The following is a 27,872-nucleotide window of genomic DNA, read 5'->3' as shown; positions in this document are numbered from 1 at the left end:
TTGGGCGCTAATTTGGGCTGTGTAGTGCCCGTTGTTTCGGCACTATGCGGCCTCATGAACATCCAAGGTGGCATCTTGGCTGCGCACACGTTTCCAGCGTGACTTGTGCCAGATGCCATCTTGGTATAGGAGTTAGCACATGCTCAAAGACCGAACACCGGAAGCATGTAAACGAGGGAGAAAATGCGTGCAATCAGTGTGTAATGCTGATTTAAAGTGATAGACACCATTTTGGACCGTAATGCTCAACTCAACACACAGTCTTAATCATGCACACCTGAACATGTCTTACAGTGCCTGGAGGACCCCCCCCCCCCCCTGCCAGCGCTATTTAAAGGGGCCATGCAGGATTTACAGGTTAGTTGCTGAATTATTGCTTCTGGATGCTGGTGGAGTAGGAAGTGTTTTTTGAAGCTCCCTATACTTACTGAGAGTTCCTAGACTACATTTGAGAGTGCTCTGGCAGGTACTGCCTTACGGTTCAGAAAGTTACAAGTGTGGTTGAACAACATTCCTGGCAACCAATGGGTGGTCTGCTAGAGCTCCCGCTGGGCATTGAGCACGACTGGGAGCATGCAGAGAGGCCACGCCCAGCAGGTCAAGCTGCGAGGAGGCCCGGGGCACTGAGCAGGAGGCCCTATGCAATGAGGGCTCGCTGGGACCAAATCTCTTACCTCAACGTGACAGAGGAGGATTGCATCCGATGCCTGAGGTTCACCAAGGAAGCCGTGACCGAGATCTGTCAATTGACGTGGCCTCAACTGCAGCCTCAGAGCAGGGCAAGGACAGCATTGCCTGTGGCTGTGGAGGTCACCGTGGCGCTCAGGATCAGGATCAGTTCAGGCCTCTGCTGGCGACATGTGCAACATCTCGCAGTATGCAGTGCACTGCTGCATAAGAGAAGTCACAGACGTACTGTACCAGATGAGGAACAAGTTCATCACCTTCCCTCTTGACAGAGACAAGCAGAACAAGCAAACAGAGGGGTTCACTCGCAATGCTGGCTTCCCCATGGTGCAGGGTGCCATTGACTGCACACATATTGCCCTGCTTGCCCTGCATATCAACTTGGCCGTCTTTGTCAACCGAAGGGGCTTCCACTCCCTCAACGTGCAGCTAGTGCGTGACCACACGCATCGAATCATGGAGGTCGGTGCCCACTACCCTGGGAGCAGTCTTGACGCCTTTGTCATGCGGCAGTCTAACGTGCCAGCTATCTTTCACCCGCCTCGGCAAGTCAAAGGCTGGCTACTGGGCGACCAGGGCTATCCCCTCACGGGGTGGCTCATGACTCCGGTTAGGAATCCACGCACACGTGCACAGCAGGTCTATAATAAGAGTCATGCTGCCACACACATCATGGAGCACACCATAGGCCTCCTCAAACAACGTTTCCACTGCCTAGACTGGTCTGGAGGAGCCCTGCAGTACTCCCCATGAGCGGGTGGGCAGGCTCGTGGTGGTATGCTGCATGCTGCACAACCTCACCATCGTGAGGGTTCAGCCTTTGCCACCAATGATCAGAGAAGACCTGAGACGGAGGTGGAAGAGGAAGAGGCTGAGGAGGAGGAGGGGGAGGGGGAGGGGGAGGGGGAGGGGGAGGAGCCGGAAGAGGAAGTGGAGGAAGATGCAAGGGTGCAACAGGGACCACACACCTTGTCTGCGAGAGCTCTGCGTGCTCGCCTGATCCGTGCCCGCTATCAATAATGTCAACTACATCCCCCAACTCACCATCAGTCCTACACTCCCCACCTTTCCGCTCCCACAAGAAAATCAAATCGCCCTCCATCTGATTACACATTGGTTTCCCCCTCAGCTCATTGCACAAATGAAAACCACCACCAAATGCAAATTCAAAGTCACAATTATCAATGAATAAATGAAATTATGGAATCAGAACAGAACTATTCACCCATGTGCATTCCCTTAGTGCCTGTTGTTCGTGTGCCTTTATCTATCCCAGTGCTCCTACGAGGTGCTTCCCCAGTAGCTGGAGCATGGATGGTGGGAGGCTGCTGGCCTTCAATGGAGGAGTGTGCAGATGGCCTTGGAGGACGACCTCGAGCAGCTCTGGGCCGGGAGAGCCCGGCTACAGACTGCACCATCTCAGCATAGGCTACAGCAGTCTGGCCTGGCTGGCTGATAGGCAACAACAGGGGCACTGGCGGAGGGCACAGGTGGGAGCAGGAATGGTGTCATCCTGAGAGAGGACAGCAGGTCTGACTGCCATGGCACCACTGCCACTCTCCCGGGGTGGCGCCTCAGCAATCCTGGTGATCAGCTGGAGAACGGATTGCTGGAGTGCTGTGACGCCCTGGAAGCCCCATTCAACAGTGGTCCCCAGAGCCACGATAGCAGCAGTCTGAGCTTCCATTGCAGCAGTCTGAGCTGTAACCGTATCTTGCAGACCTTTGATGACGCCAGTTTGTGCTGCAACGGAAGCTGCGATATTGGCCATCAGACGCTCCATCATGGTGGGTTCCACAGATGCGCTGATGGAGGTGACCACCCATTCCATTTGAGAAAGGATGGGCTCTAAGCTCTGCGCAAAACCCTGCGCCAAGTTGGAGCTGGACTCCCTCCATGCCCCTTGACATTGTGCGCAGGCTTTCTGGCAGGCTTTCCAGTGCCCCAAGCATTTGGTGGTGTACGCCCATCTTCTGTAGCATGGCCCATCGAAGTCCTCATCTGACTCCTCTGCAGCAGAACTAGTGAGTGACCTCGCCCTCCAGCGAGCTGGTACCTGTGGTATCTGTTCCCCCCGGCCCATCTCCTGCACACTTGTGCTCGGTGTCTCACCACATGCAGATCCCTCCTCTAACCTAACCTCTAAAGGACGCGCAGTATCAGTCTTTGAGCTGGTGGAAGCAAGTGTCAGATCGAGTGACAGTGTGGCTTCAGTGTCCTCCTCCTCCTCCTCCTCCTCGGACGGTGCCGTCACATGTTCTTGGGTATCTGCAATGACAAAGGGAAACAGGTTGAGTTGTGGAGTGGGGAGAGGAGCAAGTGAGACGCGCGTGCCGACAGCATCTGCAGCACGTGAGTCAGAAAAGATTATGGGAGGAGGGAGATGTGGGAAACGAGAAGGAGATTTGCAGACACCCCCTTCATCATGTCCTCCAGCGCGGCATGTTGTGATGGCTGCAGCGACGGCCTGCCCAGAAGCACTGTCTCCTCTAGGGGAGTGAGGACGTATAAACGTGTCCGTCCACCCTCAGGTCTCTCCTGCTACCGGCTGTTATGCGCCACCTTCTCCTGCAAGACAGAAGACAGTGTATTAGTGAGTGTCCTGCAAGGTGTGTGGATGATGTGCCTGTCATGGTGGAATAGCTGCCAGTGAATGTGACCTGTGAGTGGTGGTTGTGTAGCCTGACAGTGTGGTACTATGTGCGGGTGAGATGCAGTATACCAAGTGCAGCTTTGCACATGGATGGGCAGTGTTTGTTGGTGTGTGGGTGACGGAGGGTGTGATGCGTGGAGCAGTGGTCCAGTCGGTAGGATGTGCTACTTGACACTTGCATTCACTCACCTTGACCACTCGTGTCAAATCATTGAACTTCTTTCGGCGCTGCACCTACGTGTGTGATGTAATGCTCCTGGTGTTCACTTCCCAGGCCACAGACTGCCAATGCCTGCGGAGCTGCAGTCTGGAGGGTCACCTGCCATCCTGTGGGTACATGTTGGCCCTCCTTTCATCCACCCCTTCCACCAGAGCCTCCAGTGCATCATCGGAGAAGCGTGGCGTCCTCTCTCGCGCTGGTCCTGCCATCCTTGTGGCCATCTTTCCCTCCTCCTAGTGGACTGTGCATGTCACGTTTAAAATGTGCACCTGCACCTTTAAGAGCTGCAAGCTGCTGATGACGTGCGCTGAGCACGCCCCACTTCCGGCTTCCTCAATCTCTGTGCAGCCTCTCAGCAGCGGGGGTAGCGCTGGCTGCACGGAGATACCATGGTAAGTAGCAGGCAGCTCGAAATTCACATGCTGCCTGCGTAGGAGCCATCAGACGCGGGGTAATAGCGGATTATGCTACCCGCGCCCAAAAATGGGCCCTATCAAATTTTATTTTCCCCCATTGAATTGTCTCTTAAATTCTTTTATACTGTCTGTTTCAATGGCCTTCCCTGGTAACATCCTATAACTATATTACTCTTCAAGTGACTACATTCCATCTCCACCTGTCTCCTTGCTTCTAATTTTTAACTTGAGTCCCGTGATATTTGAAACTTTTGCCACAGTGAACAATTTGCTTGGATCAATTTTGACAAAATTATCTTTCATTATCTTGAAAACTCCAATTCAGTCTGCTCTTTTCCAAGTACAAATTCCTCCATTTTTTTTTGAAACTTCATTTCATGTTTACTCCCCTTGTACCCTCTCGAGGGCAATACTGTCCCATCTATGACTAGATGAACAGAAACATCTACATGCTTCAGCGTGGGTCTAACCAATGTCTCTGATTTGTCGTGCTGCTTGTCTGACATTCTGTATTGGCTGAGCAGAAATTTCCTCCAACTAAATATTGAAAAGATAGAAGCCATTGTCTTCGGTCCCCGCCACCAACTCTGTTCCTTGACCACCAACTCTATCCCTCTCCCTGGTCACTGTATGAGACTGAACCAGACCGTTCAAAACCTTGCCGTCCTATTTGACACTGTGCTGATCTACTGACCACATATCCGCTCCATCACCAAGACCTCCTACTTCCACCTCCGTATCATCGCCCGCCTCAGCCCCTGCCTCAGCTCATCTGCTGCTGAAACCCTCATCCATGCCTTTACTACCTCTAGACTTGACTATTCCAATGCTCTCCTGGCCGGCCTCCCACCTTGCATCCTCCATAAACTTGATTTCATCCAAAAATCTGCTGCCGTATCCTAACTCGCACCAAGTCCCGTTCACCCATCACCCCTGTGCTCGCTGACTTACACTGGCTCCCGGTATGGCAATGCCTCGATTTTAAAAGTTTCATCCTTGTTTTCAAATCCCTCCATGGCCTGGCCCCTCCCTATCTCTGTAACCTCCTCCAGCCCCACAAACCTCCGCGACCTCTGTGCTCCAATTCTGGCCTCTTGCGCATCCCCGATTTTCATCGCTCTGCCATTAGGCCGTGCCTTCAGCTGCCTAAACCCTAAGCTCTGGAATTCCCTCCCTAAACCTCTCCACCTCTCTATCTCTCTCCTCTTTAAGACACTCCATAAAACCTACCTCTTTGACCAAGCTTTTGGTCACCTGTCCTAATATCTCCTTATGTACCAAATTTTGTTTGATAACGTTCCTGTGAAGGGCCTTGGGATGTTTTACTGCATTAAAAGCGCTGAATAAATGCATGGTGTTGCTGTTACACAACAACAATACAACCTCTTTAAATTTGTGCTTTATCTTTGCTAATGCAATGCATCATCATGTCCTAAATTTGTCTGTTACTAGTTTGAACATGCCCCCTTGTGCTACTGTCATTTTTGTCCTTGCCTGGGTATATAAAATAATAAGGATGTAAATATTTACAAGAAAGTGATTACATTTCCTGTGCAGCGGCATTTTCTGTGTTGAAATATGTCTTAACATTTTCATTGGAGGCCTGAGTCTTTCCGAGAAGCCTGGGCTTTGAGTTAATGGGCTTCTCAGAGTTACCACTGAAGAGACTCAACAAAGTAGCAGTCTGCAATTCACAACATGCATTTTTTTTTATCTACAGCAAGACTAGCCATTCACAGAGCATGCCAGGATTTGCTATTTGTAAGTACCATCTACCATCACCTCCCCTTCTGTCCAGTGATGGAGCAGCACTGACAGGACTAAAAGCTAGGCAAACCATTTTAAGAGCAGTGAAAGAAACCAGTATATAAGTATCAACAAGCTCTACAACTTTCTATGAGGTGACTGCTGAAAAGACAGTGTACATGACTATATTCAGGGGGTTGCTTATGTACCAGATGGAAATGTTACATGTGTAACAAATGACAAACTTTCCATTTTGGAATATTTATATCTAATATTTTAGTAATGTATTCAAATTGACTTATCAAGAATTAAAATGGTATACCAAGAAATAAAAAAAATAGTTAATATAAACAACATGTTCTGGAATGATGTTACAATTATTCAAGTCAAGAAGGAAATTCTGTATAAGGTCCTGAATTTAAGCTTATTTATTTGAGCAGAACATTTTATTAGCACTAAGCACTATTATGCACTAGGATTTGGACAAATATGAGCTGATCAGAGAGAGTCAGCATGGATTTATAAAGAGTAAGTCATGTCTAACGAACCTAGTTGAATTTTTTGAGGAGGTAACTAACGCAGTAGATAAGGGAGTGTCTATAATGTTATTTATATGGACTTCCAAAAGGCATTTGACAAGATTCCACATAAGAGACTGTTAAAAATGAGAGCGCATGGAATTGGAGGCAACCTATTGGCTTGGATGGGGAATTGATCAGGAGGTAGGAGACAGTGATAATGGGTATGTAGTTAAATTGGCTGGATGTGACTAGTAGCATCCCCCAGGGATCTGTACTGGGGCCACAGCTTTTCACTATAGTTATAAATGACTTGGATGAAGGAATAGAGAGCCGTAGATCTAAGTTTGCTGATGACACTGAGTTGGGTGGTGCAGTAAATTGTGTAGATGGGAGAAGAAAGTTGCAAAGGGACATTGATAGATTAAATGAGTGGGCAAAACTGGCAGATAGAGTTCAATGTGGAAAAGTGTGAAATCATCCACTTTGGACCTAAGAAAGAAAGATCAGAGTACTTTCTAAACGGCGAGAAGCTAGGAACTGTGGATGAGCGGAGAGATTTAGGGGTCCAAGTACAGAAATCACTAAAAGCTAGTGGACAGGTACAAAAAGATAATTTAAAAAGCTAATGGAATATTGGCCTTTATCTCAAGAGGGCTGGAATACAAATTTATGTTACAGCTGTACAGAGCTCTGGTTAGACCCCATCTGGAGGACTGCATTCGGTTCTGGGCACTGCACCTCAGGAAGGATATATTGGCCTTGGAGGGGGTGCAGCGCAGATTCACCAGAATGATACCAGGAAAGGGTTAAATTATTTTAGGTTGCATAAACTAGACTTGTATTCCCTTGAATATAGAAGATTAAGGGGTGATCTAATTGAATTGTTTAAGATGATTAAAGGACTTGATAGGGTAGATCGAGAGAAACTATTATCTCTGGTGGGAGAGTCCAGAACAAGGAGGTATAACCTTAAAAATAGAGGTAGGCTGTTCAGGGGTGATGACAAAAGGTACTTCTTCACACAAAGGGGAGTGGAAATCTGGAACACTCTCCCCCAAAAAGCTGTTGAGGCCAGGTGTCAATTGAAAATTTCAAAACTGAATTGATAGATTTTTGTTAGGCAAAGGTATTAAGGGTTATGGAACCAAGGTAGGTAGATGGAGATAAGATACAGATCAGCCATGATCTAATTGAATGACGGAACAGGGTCGAGAGGCTGAATGGCCTACTCCTGTTCCTATATTCCTCTATTGCAGAGATACTTGGTAAAGAAGGAAAGATGTAAATCTTATCTTAAATTTTATATGTTTCTTCATTCTTACTTTAAAAAAAAATGCATCCTAAACAGATGAACAGTAAAAGTCAAGATATTACATAATAAATATAAGTGAGTAGGGCTAATGCCATGCATGTGTTTACCACGCTGGGTTCTGAATTTAAGTCTGCTGAGAGGGGAAGGGACTTAGATGCTATAGAGCATAATTCTCTAAAGTTCCACAGTGGGGTTGCCAACTCTGGTTAGGCATATTCCTGGAGATTTCATCACATGACCTCCTGCTTCCAACTGCCCCACCACCACACTCCTGCCATTGGTCGCCTGACATGTCGATCCTCATGGTGCATTACCTTCCTACGCCAATCGGAAAATGAATAGACTCTTCATTACCCGATTGGATTATTCTTCACTGTCAGTCAAACTGCCTTTTTTCCATTTCCAATATTTTCATAACTAGTAAACAAAAGTGTTCAAAGAATATTTTTTTAAAACTACAATTGTTTTTTATTGCCTCAATGATTTTTCTCCAGGGTCACTTGCAGCAGTGTCCTGGAGATTAGTATTTAATTCCTGGAGACTCCAGGGCAATCCTGGAGGGTTGGCAACCCTAGTCCATGGCCAGTGCCAAAAGGCTATAGCGAAAGCAAATAGAGCATTGGGATGTATAGCTAGGATGATACAATATAATACTAAGAGCACCACAGTGCCCTTGGACAAGACCTTGCTTAGGCCCATCTAGAGTACTTAGTACAGTTCTGGTCCTCTCGCATGGTGGGAGATATGAAGGCCCTGGAAAAGGTTCAGATAGGCCACTAGATTAAAAACCCTTAGTTTATCATGATAGGCTTAGAGAGTTACGTTTTTTTATTCTAGTAAAGTGTAGACTTCAGGGAGACTTGATTGAACTATTTAAAATGATGAAGACAATAGACTTTGTCCATGCAGACAGTTCATTTGAATTGGTCAAGTTGAGGAGAACAAGGAGGCATGAGTATAAGTTAACTAAGCATAGAACTAGGTTAGATGTCAGGAGCTCGTTCATTTCCCAGAGGATTACTGACTTTTGCAATAAGTTGCCGGCTCGTGCAGTGAGTGTGGATTCGCTGCAAATGTTCATAAAGGAAGCTGGACAGGTTCCTGAAGGAGGCTGACATCGCTGCACACGGAAGGTAGGTGGGATGTTGGGTGATATACCTCGTGGTTACTGTTATCTCCAGGAACTCGTTTTTAATTACGTTCGGAAGTCCAAGAGTAATTTGCCAGCATTCTTTTCCCTGAATTGGCCTAGGTTTTTAAAAATCTGTCTTTTGTCTATCCCAGGCTGGTGGTGGGCGGGGAGCATTGAGAGTCATGTTGCCTAGTTGCAAGTTGGGATGGACCAGCTGGTCTTTTTCTATCAACTTTTTTGTGTGTATATGCAGATATTTATTTATGTAACTGTGCTATATGGTAATATGTAATGGATAATGAAAATACTATTTTAGAGGAACCAATAAAGAAACACTTGCTTCACTGCCTGAGGGGATTACTTATAAAGATCTTTCCAAATATTTTCAGTGGATATGTGCGCCCTCCCCAAATCCAACAACCCAGCACTCCACCCTCTTGCAACAGCATAGCCTCCCACCCATTATGAACAATGCCATGGAAGATCCAGTGTCTATATATAAAAGTCCTGCATGTAGCACATCCACCACACACCGGACATCAAAGTACGACACTTTGTTACAGATACAAAACAAACTTTTTTTAAAAAGAGGAAGAAAGCCAGTTGTTGACTTGCAGCCTGAAATTTGCAAGCTTGACCAGTGAATGACTTTGTTTGCCTTTTTGGCCCAGTGGCCTTAAAGGGACAGAGTTAGCAGTTAAACATTAAAACCAGACCCTAGATTAATTACGACCAATGCCACAGGAGATCTGCTAATATTAATGGTAAAATAACAAAGGTCCCAACATTGATCACCAGGATAACTTCTTTTTCCAGTCCGATTATAATTACCCTTTCTTTTTTAGCCAAGGTTCTGCCCAGCCCTATACCATACTTCCTATTCCATAAGTCCTTACACATTGGTAACTGATGAGGAACCTTGTCAAAAGCTTTTTGAAAATCCCAAAAAATTGTATTTCCCTGTCTACCAGGTCAATAATAGCTTCAAAAAAATCTTCAGCAACTTTTTAAAATATGACCTCATTTTCCTGAATCCATGCATCCACCCTTTAACAAGTTATGCTTTTCCAAGTTATTTAGGGATGTATAGGACTGGAAGAGCCCATTGTGTTCCATCTGCCTGCTTCCAAAGTTTGAACAATACCACATTCTATTTTTCTTATCCTTCAATCCTTTGATCTGCAAAATATTTATCCTGTTCCTCCTTGAATTTGCCAAAGCCATCCACCCAGGCAGTCTGTTTCATATTTTCACCACCTTGTGTAGAGTGTTAAATCTCAACTATCTTCACCTTTCTTCTTCTGAGCCTAAATTAATGTAGTTCAGTGTTTTTAGACTTACAAATAAAAATAAGCACAAAGTCATTGTCAACAATATAGATCGGCATTTTTCCAACTTTCTCCATGGTTTAGTATTTAGAGAAAAATCAACAATCACCATTTGGTGACTGGTATGTGAAATGTACAACAGATAATGCACATTATAAACAACAATTAGGACCATGGCTACAGTTTATTAACCATGCAAAACATTTTGTTTCATGCTATCTTTGGAGAGGTGGAACTAATTATTGAGTTTCACTTTCGTTGTTCTTGTACAAGTGAAACTTTATTTGACACCAAGTTCTAGACATACCAGCTCCTAGATCTACAGTAGGTAATACACTGTACACACTCTACAAAAAAAACTTTATCTGCTAATAGGACGAGGTAACGTTGAAATAATTGTTGTCATCCAAAGAATATTTTAGCAGTTTTGTTTAGAAGATGAAGAAAAGTTACTGAGGCAAACGTGGCTCCTTCTAGAAACACAGAAAAAATGGTAGGTGTTGTATCACTTCTACTTTTTACCATGTGTTATATTCTTTGGAAGTTTGAAAGTAATTTGGTGTATTTTGTAATTTTTAAATATCTCAAATCTAAGTGTTAAGCTTTAAGGTGATTTTTTTATACCACTATCTCAAACAGTGTTAAATCTGATTTTTGTATTGGCCTTTCAGTAATGAATATCTTGTTCGTCAGTACAGAAATCAGTATTACACATTTGCAGAACCTATCTCTTCCATACTATATAAAAGGATGTAAGTTATCCATTGCTGAAGGGAAATACAGTAGCATTCTGAAAGGATGGTCACTTCTTTTTATGTAAGGAGTCGCACAACACCAGGTTATAGTCCAACAGCTTTATTTGAAATCACAAGCTTTCGGAGCTTTGCTCCTTCATCAGGTGAAGGACGAAGGAGCAAAGCTCCGAAAGCTTGTGATTTCAAATAAAGCTGTTGGACTATGACCTGGTGTTGTGCGACTCCTTACATTTGTCCACCCCAGTCCATCACCGGCATCTCCACATCACTTCTTTTTAGTAAGGAGAACTTGTATTAAATAAATATTTGCTGAATGTGTACTGTTAAGAAGGTGGTTGAAATAGTCACGTTTGATTCCTGGTCTGCATTGAGTTGGCTGAGCTTAGCTCAAAGCTATGGTAAGAGTGCTACAATTAGTCTGAGTGTCACCTGGGCTAAGGAGGGGAAAATCAGCCAAGGTTCCCACTTCTGAACGCTATCGGCGACCCCCCTGCTGGAAGATGTGTGTGTGGAGGACAGGTGAGGCAGGTTCAGGCTTGGCTGCAGTGCTTCCAGGATTGAATAGGCAGCCGACATTTACTGTCTAGGCTCACATGTGAAGAATGGTCACTTGGGCAAAGTGCTGGAGGACTGCTGGCCCTGTACCTCATTGAAAGGTAACGCCTTGAGAAAAGGAGGAAAGTAAAATTTATTTTGCACAGAAAAGGAAATATGAGGGTTTAAATTTATTTTCAATAAAATTCCCAAGGGAAATCAGGTTGCCAGATTGATCTAAAACTATAGTATCTGTGATCTGTGATTTAAATGTAAGGGAACTATTCACAATCCCAAAACACTCTGTTTCCCAATGACTGCATTGCAATGAAACCAATAATTTTGTGTATTGCTATGAAGAGTGTTCACTATCCCATAACAACATAAAATATAACATGAAAATATTGAACACGCAGAGAAAGTAGGTCCAAGAATGGTATGTAAAATATATATGCGTGTGTTCACGTGCACTCACCAATTATTCAACATTGAGATTTTTTTGGGTGATAGCAGCTCTCTGATAATGGATGCTCAAAGCCAATGTGCATTGTATTTTTAGCATCATAATATGAACCCTGAAGGGTGTGTAATAAAATTATAAACCCGTTCTTTATTAATAGGTTTAGTATTTTGTTACACTTAGTACACAGAGGAAATCTTCCTCTACTGTAAGGAAATTGTTGCAAGTTTATCAAATAATAATTAACAGTTAATGACTGATAATGTGAGGAGAACATTTCATCTGGTCAATATGTGTTAGAGATATTGTAAACCTAATGGGAAGATTTCCCATGCTTGCTATTTCTAGCAAAATCAAAATGATTTTACTAGAGATAGCGATCAGAAGAAATCTTTCCCATGATTGGTTTATACAGAATAAATGATGGGCACAAATGGGTTACCAGTTGTCCGTTCAAGCTTAAATGTTGTCAACAGGAAAGCTAATCTTGAGTGGTTTATAGAGTCGTAGAATCAGCCCATCGAGTCCGTGCTGGTTCTATGCAAGAGCAATCCAGCTAGTTCCACTCCCCCGCCCTATCCCTGTAGCCCTACAAATGTTTTCCTTTCAAGTATTTATCCAGTTCCCTTTTGAAGGCCACATTTCAATCTGCCTCCACCACCCTCACCCCCCCCACCCCCCACAGCAGTGCATTCCAGATCCTAACCACTCATATGTAAAAAAAAATTTAAATCTATGTCCTCTGGTTCTTGACCCTTCCGCCAATGGGAACAGTTTCTCTCTATCTACTTTGTCTAGACCCTTCATGATTTTGAATACCTCGATCAAATCTCCTCTCTACCTTCTCTGTTCCAAGAGAACAACCCCACCTTCTCCAGTTTATGCATGTAACTAGACCCTCATCCCTGGAATCATTCTAGCAAATCTCTTCTGCACTCTTTCTATATCCCAAGAATCTGTTATAATCTCCGAGACATTGTAACTTTAATAATATATAGAGTTTGCATATTTTCTATCCACGAGGAACCAGGTTGAGACAGCCCAAATCCAGTTCATACCAACAGACCTTTGTCCTATCAGACTGAGCTGGTTTTGAAACCCGATCCCAGGGATCAACCTGCTCCACCACCCACCTTGAAATATTTAGAATGTAAGTGGACCTGACCCAATAACATTCAAACAAATGTGTTTCAGGTGGATCAGAGGTATATATAAATATATACTGATAGGCGTAGTATTTGCATAATATGGGCCGAAGAGGTTAAGGGGGTTGCCTGATAGAGGTCTTCAAGAATTCAAAAAGATATGATAAGGTAAACTTTGAGAGGTTGTTTCCACTGGTCAGTGAGATGGTAAAACAGGACACAAATTTAAGATAATCACAAAAAGAATTGATGGGGAAGTTAGAAATATTCCTTTACACAGGGCATGGTTAGAATGTGAAATTCTCTGCCACAAAAAGGGAAGTAAATACTTAAAAATTGTAGGTATGGAGAGTGGGATTAGACTAGGTGGCTCATTTGAACAAATACACCATTATAGACTTGATGGGTCAAATGGCCTGTTTCTGTTCTGTAAGATTCTATAATTCTAATGTCAGAAACACAACATCTCCAGCTAATTTTTGAATTTGTAATGGTAGATGAAATTTAATGCAGACAATTGCAAAGTACTACACATAGGAACAGAAAATGGACAACGGCCTTGCTCATCCATAATTACATTGTTATCCTGTGAAATCAGGGAAATCATTTGCAGTTTTAGTGCTGATTAGTCCTAAATATGTTGTCATATTTGGAGAGATCACAAATGTGGGTGTTCAACATGGACATTTCATTCTGATACAATAGGGGTGCTTTTCTGTGGAGAGGGTGGATAGAATTTTATATCTAGCCTGTGCTATGCTTTACTATGTTTGATTCCGAACAGGCCAGGCCCTATAGGCAATGCAGAGTAGAGCAACGAGGCTGATATCTGTTTTATGAGTGAAGAGCTATGAGGAACAACTTGATAATCTAGGGCTACACAGCATTGAAATTAGATATCTCAGAGGGAACCTTATAGAATGGTAAAGAAGAAGTAAACCTGAAACAATACTTCCAGATTTATGAGGCAGCAGGACAAGAGGGTACAGGTTCAAGGATGTGACAGAAGTCAGGAGGCATTTCTTTACATAGAGGTTGGTTGTGGCAGTGATTGTCAGGAAGAGTGCTTGAGGTCAGGAGCCAACTAGTATTCTGGAAGAATGAGTTTAAATGGACTGAAGGGCTTTCTTCATCCAAAACTACTTTGGTATCTTGAAATACCAGAAGTTCCACTGCAAGGAGTTTATGTCCTTCACGTTGAATAGCACAATTTTTTTTCTAAGTCTCAGCCTTGGCTCAATGATAGCATTCTCACCTCTGATTGAATTCAAGCCTCATTCCAAAGACTTGTGTACATAAGCCAGGCTGACACTTCAATGTAGTATTGAGGGAGTGCTGCACTGGTCAGAAGTGCAGACCTTTGGATGAGACATTATATGGAGGTCCCATTTGTCCTTTCAGGTGGACGTAAAAGATCCAATGGCAGTATATGAAGAAGAGCAAAGGAGTTCTCCTGGTGTCCTGGCCAACATTTACCCCTCAACCATTTATCTCATTGCTGCTGTTGGACCTTGCTGTGTGTAGATTGGCTGCCATATTTCCCTATATTACCACAATGACTACACTTCAAAACTACTTATCTGGTTGTGAAATATTTTGGGACATCCTGAGATTATGAAACGTGCTATATAAATGTGAATTCTTAATTTATAAAATAAATGTAAGTTTTTAGTTATCTATGTGTGATTGATGGGGCATAGTAGTCTCACTAGCTGTAAAAATAGGCCAAACTCTTGGTCCCAGTTATTTTCTAGCCAAGTAGGAAGCCCATCTTTCAAATGTTTTAATTTACCAATGGTATTTGGGCATTTAGCACCTGAAAAAGATCCCGTCACAGTGTTAACAAAGGATATTCCATGCCACAATAAAGCAAAAGCAAGGACATTCTTTTTAAAGAAGGTCACTTATGTTGCATAGTAACATCATAATATTTTGGGCAAAGGAAGACCATTGGTGCATCTACCCTATCCTCCTAAACCACTCATCAGTTTCCTTACCATGATTCTGGAACTAAGAGCCCTGTATCCCCTTTTCTAATAGGAATTCATCCAATCATTTTTTAAAAACCTTTCATGGCATTGTGTTCCAGCACCTTTGCTGGTAACTTGTTCCACAATTCTACCCTGCTCTTTTCTTTTAACATTAAACTTTGACTCCTAGTCATCGACATTTTAAAAATAAAATGGAGCTGATGAATAGTGTTGAGGATATCTTCCAGTTGTTCCCTGCACCACTCCAGTACAAATATTGATCATTGAGATCCAGTACCAAATAGTGCCTCCTGGTTCCATTTCCATCAAATGCACACACGATCAGCAAACCATTACAGCTCCTGGTTGTGCATATGAGAAAATAGCATACCAAGTGCAACCATCCAAAAATTACTCATAATCAAAGCTTCCACCTTCAAATTTCTCATACTATATTTATTATTTAAAGTTATCCATATATAGGTAACAATGAAGGGGTTGAGGTGAGTATTTAATGTAACTTTTAATGTTCCTCTTATACCGTTTTGGCACAAGGCAAAACTGAGTGCTGAAATGGGCCCTGATTTGGTAAAGGCGAGATAAATGGACCCTTTAGAGTTCATCATTGCCATTAGGTCATGGTTCTGTATATATTATAGTTAATTTATGTGGCTATGATTCTTTGACTGTCCTGATGTAAAACAGTGAACTATTTGTGAGACTGAATAAAACTGGGCCTGTATGTGGGGGAGTTTACAATAACTCATCGAGTCAAAACTGTCCTTTCCCTTACCCTGCAATCTTCTACAAACTGTAAGATGCGCGTGTGGCTTAAATCACCGTCTTCTTTCTATTTTAGGTAGTAGTAAACAGTGCCTCTGTCCTGCTGCTTCACGTCCTCTTTCTATTTACCTCAGTTTCGAATTCAACTGAAAGCAGATGGTTTCCAAGAAGTCTCCCATGCGACGTCAAGAAAAGTGGCCCTGCGGTGCTTGTGGACTGCAGTGATCGTGAACTGAGTAAGGTGCCAACGGGGTTTCCTTCAAACGCCACCAACATCACCTTGACCATCAATCACATCCCAGAGGTCCACAGCATGGCATTTTCTGGGCTGAATAACCTCATTGAGATAGACCTGAGATGTAACTGCGTGCCGGTCAGACTGGGTCCCAAAGACCGAGTGTGCACCAAACCTCTGAGGGTTGAAAGAGGAGCCTTCTCCTCCTTGCCAGCCTTGAGATCGTTGTACTTGGACGGGAACCAACTCAACAGAATCCCGCAAGGCTTGCCTCGTACTCTGACCTCGCTGAGCCTCGAAGCCAACAACATTTTCGTTCTGGGCAAAGAAAACCTTACGGAGCTGACCAACCTAGAGGAGATCTACCTCGGCCAGAATTGCTACTATCGCAACCCTTGCAACACTTCGTACCGAATCGAGGAGGACGCTTTCTACAACCTGAGCCGTCTCACCATCCTGTCGCTCAAAGACAACAACTTGACCCATGTCCCTCGGAGACTGCCGCCGAGCTTAAAGGAGCTTTTTCTCTACAATAACATGATTAAACGGATTCATGAAAACGATTTCACCAATCTGGTTGAGCTGGAAACCCTGGACTTGAGTGGGAACTGCCCCCGGTGTTACAATGCTCCGTTCCCTTGCCAGCCCTGCCCTCCCCCGGGTCATATAAACATTCCTGCCAATGCCTTCCTAACACTAAGCAATTTGAAGATTCTGCGTCTCCACAGTAACGCTCTAATGGCAGTGCCCAGCTCTTGGTTCAAGAACACTTCCAACCTAAAAATACTGGACCTGTCACAGAATTTCTTACTGAGGGAAATAGCCGCGGCCACTTTTTTAAAATATCTGATCAAACTGGAGGAAATAGATCTATCCTTTAACTATCAACTAAAGTTGTACCCGAAGTATCTGAATTTGTCCAAATATTTTTCCAGGTTGGAATCTCTTCAAAGTTTAACAATCAGAGGATATGTTTTCAAAGACCTTAAGAACCAGAATCTGAGGCCGTTGTTGGACCTCAGGTACCTCAAACTTCTGGACCTTGGCACAAACTTTATCAAAGTGGCCGATTTGCAGATGTTCACCAAGTTTCAGGCTCTGGAAGTGATCAACCTTTCAGAAAATAAAATCTCTCCCTCTTCCACCGACTCGTACGCCGGTTCGTGCGGGACGAGTGGTCATTTCCAGGGCACCAGTGGGTTTTATGGATCTCTCGACCAGTTGCATTACTTCCGCTACGACGAATACGGCCGGAGCTGTAAATCCAAGAACCCCTTCTTTCCCGTCCTTAAAACCGAGTGCAACAGTTACGGCTCGACTTTGGACCTGAGCAGAAACAACATCTTCTTTATAAGTCCCACACAGTTCAAAAACCTTTCCTTCCTGAGGTGCCTGAATTTGTCCGGCAATGCTATCAGCCAGACCCTCAATGGCAGTGAATTCCAACATCTCCCCCATCTGCAGTATTTGGATCTTTCAAATAATCGCATTGATTTGCTTTACGAGTCTGCTTTCCAGGAACTGAGAGAACTTCAGGTTCTGGACCTCAGTGGCAATAACCATTATTTCGAAATGGAAGGTTTGACCCACAGTTTAGGTTTTATGCAGAACCTGACCTCTCTCACAAAACTAATCATGAACAAGAATGGAATTTACTCTTCAGCGGACCCTATACTCAAGAGCAAATCCCTCAACGTCTTGGAATTCAGAGGCAACCGCCTGGATTACATGTGGAAAGATGGCAATGACATGTACATAAAGTTCTTCAAAGACCTTTGCAACCTGACCCGGCTCGACCTTTCGGACAACAGCCTCAACTTTATACCGCCCGGAGTCTTTGAGCACCTCCCCCCAACCCTTAAAGAGCTGCTGCTGAGTGGAAACCAGCTGACGAGCTTTAACTGGGGCAGACTCTACCTGCTGGCCTCGGTGGAGATGCTGGACCTCAGCAGCAACAGGCTGACCACCGTTCCCCGTGTGCTGGCCAATTGCACCAGCACCCTGCGTAAGTTTATCCTGACCAGAAACAAGATCTCCCACTTGACTAAGTACTTCCTCCAGGACGCCACCTTCTTGCGGTACCTCGATCTGAGCTACAACAAGTTAAGTACCATCGAGCCCTCCAGTTTCCCAGAAAACGCCCTGGGCCAACTCGAAGTGCTGCTGTTAAATGGGAATCACTTCCTCTGCACCTGCGACGCGGTGTGGTTCGTGTGGTGGATTAACCGGACCACCGTCAACATACCCCGGTTGGCTACAGATGTCACATGCGCCTCACCTAAAGCACACCGGGGCCAGAGTGTCATCTTCTTAGACCTGCACTCCTGTGAGCTGGACTACGTCGGGGTTACCCTGTACTCTGTCACAGCCGCCAGTATCCTCTTGCTCCTCGTGATCTCGATCACCGGCCACTTGTTCTTCTGGGATGTTTGGTACAGTTATCACTTCTGTGTTGCAAAGTTAAAAGGGTATCGCCCGATAGCCACAGATAACACCACCTATGATGCATTCGTTGCCTATGATACAAAGGACTCGTTAGTGACAGACTGGATCCTGGAAGAATTGATAACTAATTTAGAAGAAAAAGGAGAAAGACGGTTCTGCTTGTGCTTAGAAGAAAGAGATTGGGTGCCAGGACAACTTGTAATGGATAATCTATCTCAGAGCATACACCAGAGCAGGAAAACTATTTTTGTCCTCACTAATTGCTATGTAACTACTGGGAATTTCAGAACTGCTTTCTACATGGCTCACCAGCGATTACTGGATGAAAAGGCTGATGTGATCATTTTGGTTTTCCTGGAGAAAGCTTTGCAGCACTCCAAGTACCTTAGGCTGAGAAAGAGACTGCGAAGAAGCTCAGTCCTCGAGTGGCCCTGCAACCCTCGGGCGCAACCCCTTTTCTGGCAGTACCTCAGAAATGCATTAGCTACAGACAATCACATGCAGTATGGGAAACTCTTCAATGAAATTATATAGCTCGATGCATTTGGGAATGTGCCAGAAACAATCTGCTTTAGATTAGTGGGAAGTGATCAGCATCAATCAAAAAAGTTCCAACGAACCGAAATGTATAATGTACATGTACACATTTAAAATTATAACCCTAATAAAACCCACTGTGTAAATACAGGACGTTATGTTTTGCAGTACGATGCCAGGTTATTCGCTATCTTGTACACATTAAATACCACTAATGTTTATAGTCCAGTTGTTACTGTAGGAGCAGCAATTCACATAATAATAAACAATTAGGAAGGAATTTCAGTTAGTGGTACAGGTTAAAATGTTTACCGATATAAACCATAAGAATGGTTGGTACAAGAGATGCAAATCCCAGATTTGTATTATTACTGTTAACTATCTCCTGTTTATATTCAGCTTGAATTTTTAATCATGGGAACTGAAACTACCCAGCGACTTACAGTATTCACAGCTGCCTTGGATCCTTGTACACTGATGTCATTAAATGTATATTGCACAAGCTTTGTGGCATATAAACAAATTAAAGTTATTGATATGTGATTGACGGAAAGTTACGTTGTGCCATACAACAGCAAGTTATTTGTTATCTTGTGTATATATTAAATACCACTAATATTTATGGCCCAATAATGACAATGGCATTTGTTACTACAGTATTATAATTAGGTCTGGCACCATTTACACTCTATTCAGACAAAGTCACTCTGATTACAGACTAGGACTGCTCTGGACCACACTTTTGCCAGTATTCAGAATATACAGAAAAAGGTTGTGTGAAGGTACTTTTCATTGAGTCTTCCAATGGCAGTTACCTTGTAAATTATTCTTATCTGAACAGAGTAGGCAATTTCATGCCAGCTAATGTCACATTCTAATTGAGCTCTTGAGATTTGAATGGGTAGTCTCAACACAGCAATAGTGGGATAACTTGTATAAGCCTTCACCCTGAAACACAGTTGCAGCCTGAAGTATATGATCAAGTAACTGGATTTTGGGTTCTGTTTGGTTGGATATTCAAATTTAACTAATTAGATACCTATAATGTCACACATTAGCTGGTTAAGGCAATGCAGGGAGCCAATAGAAAGCTGGCAATTGAAAAATGACAAAGCAGCTCTGTATGGCATACTTCATTTTCTAAAAGACAGAAATAACTTGCATTTATATAGTACCTTTCATAACTTCAGGGGGTCCCAAAGTACATCACAGCTAATGGATTACCTTTGAAGTGTTGTAACTGTTTTGTGGAGAAACACAGCAGATAACTTATGCACAGCAAGCAAACAGCAATGAGATGAATGACCCATTAATCTGTTTTGGTGATGTTGGTTGAGGGATCAATTTAGCCAGGACACAGGAAGATTTCCTTCAAAAAAATGGCATGGGATCTTTCAATTGACGAGGTCTTAGTTTAACATCTCATCTGAAAGCAATACCTCCTACAATGCAGAAGTCCTCAATACTGCACTGAAGTGTCGGCGTAGATTATGTGCTCAAGTCCTGGAGTGGAATTTGGACTCAAAACCTTCTGATTCCGAGGTGAGAGTACCACCACAGGGCCAAACTAACACTGAATTTTATATATGTATATATAATATTGAAAGTTGTTAGTCTGCACAGTGTCTGCGGCACTTGACTTCCTGTTGTCATGTTTTGAAATAAATTCCTATGTCCATATTCATAATGGAAAATGCTTCAGTAAACTTGTCACTCTGATTGTATAGTCTGGCCACTGTGTTCCCACAATTCTCTCAAAATGTTTTCCAGAGATGATTTTCATCTGCCATTATTTTCCTCAGTAACTCAAAACAAGGGTTTGACCAAAATTTTAAAAAATACATATTTCACAATAACATAATTGTATTTATCAATTGAATTGTCTTTTGAGTGTTTTTTAAGTGTGTGAGAGTGAGAGCGAATTGACACTGTTCCGATTACACATTAGTTGTAGCCTTTATTTTGTGTTCTATAGAATTTCAAAAGTGAAAGGGAGAGAGACTGGGTTTGGAGACAAATGGTGGGTGAGACAAAGGGTAAGAGGGAGAAAGCATGCCTTTCTTCAATTAATAATACTTAAATTTAAAAAAACAGTTAAACATTGAAAGTGACCGACTACCTCACATGTGTTTTGTTAATAGTTAGAAAAGGTCAGTACTAATGGCTTACACCCGTGAGACAGAGGTTCTAATTTCTAACACCTGTGAAACAGAGCAAGAGAGAGACAGAGAGAAACACACAAATAGAGAGAGCAAGGCAGGCAGACAGTTTCTTTCCACATTCTAATTTGACTTTTTGAAAAAATATATGAATTTTAAAAGCAAACAAAGCCTCTTCTTTACAACGCTTCTTAAAACCTACCTCTTTCACCAAGTTTTTAGTCGCCAGTCCTAATGTCTCCTTCTTTGGCTTGGTATCCATTTTATTTGTCCGATTATGCTCCTGTGAAGCGCCTTAGGAAGTTTTACTATGTTAAAGGTGCTATATAAATTCAAATTGTTGTTGTTATTATCCTTTTTTAATATCTGCAATCATTACTGTACTTCATTGAAGCACAACAAAGTAAGCTGAAGATGATTGGGCCTAGGACACTGCTCTGAGGAACTCCTGCAGCAATGTCCTGGGGCTGAGATGATTGGCCTCCAACAACCACTACCATCTTCCTTTGTGCTAGGTATGACTCCAGCCACTGGAGAGTTTCCCCCCTGATTCCCATTGACTTCAATTTTACTAGGGCTCCTTGGTGCCACACTCGGTCAAATGCTGCCTTGATGTCAAGGGCAGTCACTCTCACCTCACCTCTGGAATTCAGCTTTTTTATCCATGTTTCGACCAAGGCTGTAATGAGGTCTGGAGCCGAGTGGTCCTGGCGGAACCCAAACTGAGCATCGGTGAGCAGGTTATTGTTGAGTAAGTGCCGCTTGATAGCACTATCGATGACACCTTCCATCACTTTGCTGATGATTGAGAGTAGACTGATGGGGCGGTAATTGGCCGGATTGGATTTGTCTTGCTTTTTGTGGACAGGACATACCTGGGCAATTTTCCACATTGTTGGGTAGATGCCAGTGTTGTAGCTGTACTGGAACAGCTTGGCGAGAGGCGCAGCTAGTTCTGGAGCACAAGTCTTCAGCATTACAGCCGGGATGTTGTCGGGGCCCATAGCCTTTGCTGTATCCAGTGCACTCAGCTGTTTATTGATATCACGTGGAGTGAATCGAATTGGCTGAAGGCTGGCTTCTGTGATGGTGGGGATATCGGGAGGAGGCCGAGATGGATCATCCACTCGGCACTTCTGGCTGAAGATGGTTGCAAACACTTCAACCTTGTCTTTTGCACTCACCGCCTTGTTTTTGGCTTAGGAAAGAATGTTGGCTAAGAACTCCCTGCTCTTCTCTGAATCATGTCATGGAATCTTTTAATGCACACTGAATAGGCAGGCGGATCCGGGAATTGTAAAAAGATTCCGGTTCTAATTAAGCAATTTAACTGTACAAGTGACAGAGGAAACCAAGAAAGAAAGACAGTCTCAAAGCAGGAAGTAAGCAAATATTATCTCGATTGGCATCAACATTGACAGATTTGAGAATAAGACAAATATTGTACACCAGGGGGCAATGTAGGCAACTCTTCACATGATGTCGGTGATGGCACAGTGTACTCTGCTAAATTATATTCGCATCATTTAACTAAGGTGGATTGTTACAGTATTTAAAAGTGACTTCTACAAAAGTCAGGAGACAACTTTAAAAATGCAGTGTGTTTTGCAAAGCACTCAAAACTGTTGAGCTCCTTACCTCCCTCCATCATCCTTCTACAATCAACAGGCTTTTAAAGCCCGATTTAGGCATCACCTAATCATTCTTGATTCACCTAATCTTCTCTCCTGGTCTTTCTAATCTTGATTATGTCTCACACTGTGAAACTTGGCCATTCGCTTACATTTCTTAATGAAGAAAGACAGCTTATTGATCAACATGCAATTGGTCAACAGTTGCTTATATTGTTGCTTTTAACATATCATATATTCCTGGTTATACATGCATAGCATGCTGATACAATCTAATCACAGTGCAGGTTTTATTTTTATTGTTATTATGAAATGGAGCATGCAATCCACAGTCAGAAAAAGCCTATCCTTGTGAACCTTCAACTTTGACTGGGAGGGTGGGTGGGGGTGGGTGGTGGAGTAGGAGGAGGCACAGGGGGCAGGAGACAGGGAAAGAGATAAAGCGACCAGACATTCAAAAATCGCCCTTCAGTTTATCTGCCATCCAAAAAGAACTAAAAGGCAGGGTAAGTAATCTCCTTATGATTTTATCCTTTTAAAGCAAAACCCATTAATAAGTATAATAATACTTCTATTTATACCTAATGTCATTCACATCTGAACTTCTCAGGGGAGTTTACACGTTGAATTATTTTTTGAAGTGCCCATTTAATGGATCAGTACCTGCATTAAAATGGTGTACAGGCAAATTTCATCTAGAGGCATTTGTTACCAGTATCGCACAGCACAATTTCTACCTTACTATTGTTTTAGATAAATTATGGATAAACGTCAAAAAAGTGCTGATTTATAGATTGTTGTAAGATCACATCTTGAATGTTTTTCTTTCAAGATGGCTTCTCTGTTTATTTTCATTTATTGGGGTGGTCTTTTTTCGCTTAATTATGCACTACTTTATCGTGCTTTAAGAAAGTATGTTACTTTTATTTGCTTTATAATTCTTATTGCTTGAAAGATTTGGATCCGTGTCATGATCACCATGTTACCATAGCTGCATAACATTACTATGAATTACAGAGGCGAGAAAGGAAGTCAGTAGCTGAGAAACGTTTTTGTAAAACCTTAATTTTCTCATCTGTTTTGTGGTTATCATTAGAAGTGAAGGGGTAACTTTGTGTGACTCTGCCGCTTACTAGGCTTTGCCAGTAGTGAGTACAAGTCACAGATTGGGACGACATTGCTACAACCTTAACTCCACCAGTCCTTACTGAAACAGAAACAGCACCTTGCAAAATTACCCCTATAATGTCCCTAAAATAACAGAAGAGAATACTAGGATTCAGTTGGGCGACTCATTCAAATTATGCTGGGCCTCTTATGTAAAACAGAAGCATCCAAGACCAAATTGGCAGATATCTTGGGCATAAAGGATCAGGTGAAAGTGATCCATGAAAGAAAAGAAAGAAAGACCAGCATTTGTATGGTGCTTTTCGCGAGCTCAGGATGTCCCCAAAGCGCTTTGCAACCAATGAAGTACTTTTGAAGTGTAGTCACTGTTGTAATGTAGGAAATGTGGCAGCCAATGTATGCACAGCAAGATCCCACAAACAGCAATGAGATAATGACCAGATGATCTGTTTTAGTGATGTTGGTTGAAGAATAAATGTTGGCCAGGACACCAGGGACATGTCCCCTGCTCATCTTTGAATAGTGCCATAGGATTATTTACATCCACCTGAGAGGACAGACGGGGCCTCAGTGAGAGCTTGACCACAGAGGTTGGGAAAGACAGAGAGTGAACCTCAAATGGAGCGAAGCGCTAATAGAGTGAAGACATTCAACTGGGAATTTGGTGAGTGAGGGAGTTAGGTGCAGAGGGGGAAGGAGGAGCTAAGTGATTTAAACCCAAAGAACTACAGACAAAGACTGAGCGGAGCATAAAGGGAGACTCGAGGAATCAAAACAAGAAGTGTCAAGGGTAAGTCCGTAAGTATTTAGTTCATTGGTTAATGTTTCTAGTGGTTATTGGGGATAAAAGGAGCAGGAGCGGAGACCCGAGAGCAGAAGGAGCGGGACCAGTGACCAAGAGCAGAGCGGCAATATAAAGGAGAGGGGCCAGTGACCGAGAGTAGGGCGGCGATATAATGGAGAGGGACCAGTGACCGAGAGCAGGGCGGCGATATAAAGGAGAGGAACCAGTGACCGAGAGCAGAGCGGGGATATAAAGGAGAGGGACCAGAGACTGAGAGCAGAGCGGGGATATAAAGGAGAGGGACCAGTGACCAAAAGCAGAGCGGGGATATAAAGGAGAGGGACCAGAGACCGAGAGCAGAGCGGGGATATAAAGGAGAGGGACCAGTGACCGAGAGCAGAGCGGGGATATAAAGGAGAGGGACCAGTGACCGAGAGCAGAGCGGGGATATAAAGGAGAGGGGCCAGTGACCGAGAGCAGGGCGGGGATATAAAGGAGAGGGGCCAGTGACCGAGAGCAGGGCGGGGATATAAAGGAGAGGGGCCAGTGACCGAGAGCAGGGCGGGGATATAAAGGAGAGCAGACGGGGATATAAAGGAGAGCAGACGGGGATATAAAGGAGAGGGACCAGTGACCGAGAGCAGAGCGGGGGTATAAAGGAGAGCAGACGGGGATATAAAGGAGAGCTGACGGGGATATAAAGGAGAGGGACCAGTGACCGAGAGCAGACGGGGATATAAAGGAGAGCAGACGGGGATATAAAGGAGAGCAGACGGGGATATAAAGGAGAGCAGACGGGGATATAAAGGAGAGCAGACGGGGATATAAAGGAGACCAGACGGGGATATAAAGGAGAGCAGACGGGGATATGAAGGAGAGCAGACGGGGATATGAAGGAGAGCAGACGGGGATATAAAGGAGAGCAGACGGGGATATAAAGGAGACCAGACGGGGATATAAAGGAGAGCAGACGGGGATATGAAGGAGAGCAGACGGGGATATGAAGGAGAGCAGACGGGGATATGAAGGAGAGCAGACGGGGATATAAAGGAGAGCAGACGGGGATATAAAGGAGAGCAGACGGGGATATAAAGGAGAGCAGACGGGGATATAAAGGAGAGCAGACGGGGATATAAAGGAGAGCAGACGGGGATATAAAGGAGAGCAGACGGGGATATAAAGGAGAGCAGACGGGGATATAAAGGAGAGCAGACGGGGATATAAAGCTGAGACCAAATCAAACACGGGCAGAAATTTGAAGGAGTGACATCAGAGGACAGCTGGTTGGTGACTGGTTGGTGGGTAATACATTTTTTTGCTCTAAGCTGGGGGCGTGGTTTAAACTAGCAACCTATCACTTGCTAATACTTTATTAAATTAATAACCTAAACTAGATAAATTAATTTTTAAAATAATTAAAAATAAACCAAGTTAATTCATTACATAAAAACTTTAAATAAATAAGTAAAACCGGATTAGATCGAGATGCCAGTGCAGGTGATGTGCATAACTGCAGTATACGGGAGTCTGTGGAGAGCAGCATGACCCAAGGCAAACACATCTGCAGTAAGTGTTTTTTGGCATCAAGTGTGTTCCTATTCGGGCTTATTTGGATCTGAGCGGATTGGAACGCTGGCTGCGACCTCATGCGCTCGTAAAGTGCGGACTTTGCTGTGATTGGTTGTTTCGTGTGCTGGCTCCTCCCCTAAATTTGCATAAGGACCACATCGATACTGCAATGGCAGGGAAGGGCACCCGGGCACCCGGCCATGGTGTGCCAAACACTGTCAGGGTGACGGTAACGACAGTTGAATGTGTTACGCTGGTGGATCGTGAGTTTTTCGTCAAACGAGTTTTGCTCGACTGCTGTGGATTCAAAGCGACGGACATCTTCTGCCTACAGGATTTCCCTCGAAGCGGACATTTTGACGTCACCTTTAAAACCGTCGCTGGATGCCAGAAGCGTCTTCAAGTCTTCGATGAGAAGGGGAGCGAAGGACCGCTGGCCATTCTCGCTGCGGAGCCGCTCTTCACCCTCCCAACGCAGAGGAATCGGAAGCTGATTGTACACATGTACAACCCACACGTCCCGGTCGTCGATGTGCTGACGTTCCTCGCCAGATACGTCAACGGGGCGGAGAACAGCGTCGACATCACCGACCAGTTTGGGATCTGGACCAGCAAGAGGGAGGTCACGGCAACGTTGAGACTGGACGACCACGGCAACATGCAACATCCTCCACCCTCCCTCCAGCTTCGCCATCGGAGGAAGTCGAGGGTACATCATGTACGTGGGGCAACCCAGAGTCTGTCGCACCTGCGGCAAATCCGGCCACATGGCGGCCTCCTGCACTGCAACCGTCTGCAAGAACTGCAAGCAGGAAGGACACCAGACGAAGGACTGCAAGGAGAGCAAGTGCTGCAACCTGTGCGGGGAGGATGGCCATCTCTACAGGGCCTGCCCCAAACGCAGCTTCAGCTACGCCCAGGCGGCCAAGAGCAACACAGCGGAGGAGGAGGGGGCAACAAGCAAGGCTGCCCCAAAGAAGGCCAAGAGTCATCGTCCGGCCGCGACCTCCTCCAAGAAGTCCCTGGCCCAGGAAGACAAGGAGCAAGGAAAGGGTCAAGCCGAAAACTGCCAGACCCCGACACCCAGCTCCGAGCCTCCCCACCAGACGACAGAGTCCATGGACGAGGAGGCAGCAGAGGGAGAATGGCAGCTGGTGAGCAAGAAAAACAGAAAGAGGAAGCCAGAGGAAAGGAAACGAGCCCCTGCCGACACTACACCAGGGGTTAAAAGAGCACTCGAGTCGCAGTCGGACTGCAGCGACTACCCCGTGTCTGACGAGGAGGGACGACAGGAGCGAAGTGGTCAGATGTCCCACCGAAAGCGGCAAAATGTCCAAGGTGACACAGACGCGATCGGCAGCCCCCATCTCCAGAACACTGGGAGCGACAACGCCTCCAGTACCCTCCAGCTCCGGGAAGCCGGCAGCATCGTAGTGCCCAGCGCACACCAGCTCCGGGACACCGGGAGCAGCACCGCAGAGAGCGAAGAACGGCTCCGGGAAACCGGGAGAAGCAACAACGAGGAGCCCCAACCGATCGAGGATCGCACGGACTCTTCACCCGACACCAGGCCGCCGATGTCACCCCGGCGGAACGACGACCCCCTCTCTGAGGCAGAACAGAACTCGTACCTCAGCTCAAGGAGCATGGAACACTTTGCACAGATCACCGGGATGCAGGGACACGGCCAAGAGCTGGAAACAGCAAACGGACTGTCGGGTG

General features: G+C 44.5%; 2 protein-coding genes across 2 annotated transcripts in view; both read left to right on the top strand.

Moving 5' to 3' along the window:
* The first annotated feature begins 644 nt into the window (after positions 1–644).
* tlr7 (toll-like receptor 7) lies at positions 645–19,425 on the top strand. The gene is made up of 2 exons (XM_067992207.1): positions 645–875; positions 15,739–19,425. The coding sequence occupies exons 1-2, from the start codon at positions 645–647 to the stop codon at positions 18,874–18,876; spliced, it is 3,369 nt and encodes a 1,122-aa protein (XP_067848308.1). The 3' UTR covers positions 18,877–19,425.
* A 6,894-nt stretch (positions 19,426–26,319) lies between these two features.
* Positions 26,320–27,872, top strand: part of LOC137326826 (toll-like receptor 8) — a 39,042-nt gene continuing 37,489 nt past the window's right edge. Inside the window, exons 1-2 of the mRNA XM_067992206.1 lie at positions 26,320–26,868; positions 27,071–27,568. Of these exons, the coding sequence (XP_067848307.1) occupies positions 26,320–26,868; positions 27,071–27,568 (1,047 nt within the window). The remainder of the gene's footprint in view (positions 26,869–27,070; positions 27,569–27,872) is intronic.

This window comes from Heptranchias perlo, chromosome 11 (assembly GCF_035084215.1).
Source record: "Heptranchias perlo isolate sHepPer1 chromosome 11, sHepPer1.hap1, whole genome shotgun sequence".
NCBI classification, from domain to species: domain Eukaryota; kingdom Metazoa; phylum Chordata; class Chondrichthyes; order Hexanchiformes; family Hexanchidae; genus Heptranchias; species Heptranchias perlo.
This window is presented reverse-complemented; position numbering and strand designations above follow the sequence as displayed.

Bases quoted from the DNA above. Each gene is read 5' to 3' on its own strand.
- tlr7 (XM_067992207.1), top strand. From the start codon at position 645: ATGAGGGCTCGCTGGGACCAAATCTCTTACCTCAACGTGACAGAGGAG. The intron at 876-15,738 runs GTATGCAGTGCA...TTTCTATTTTAG, and splicing joins GACATGTGCAACATCTCGCA to GTAGTAGTAAACAGTGCCTC.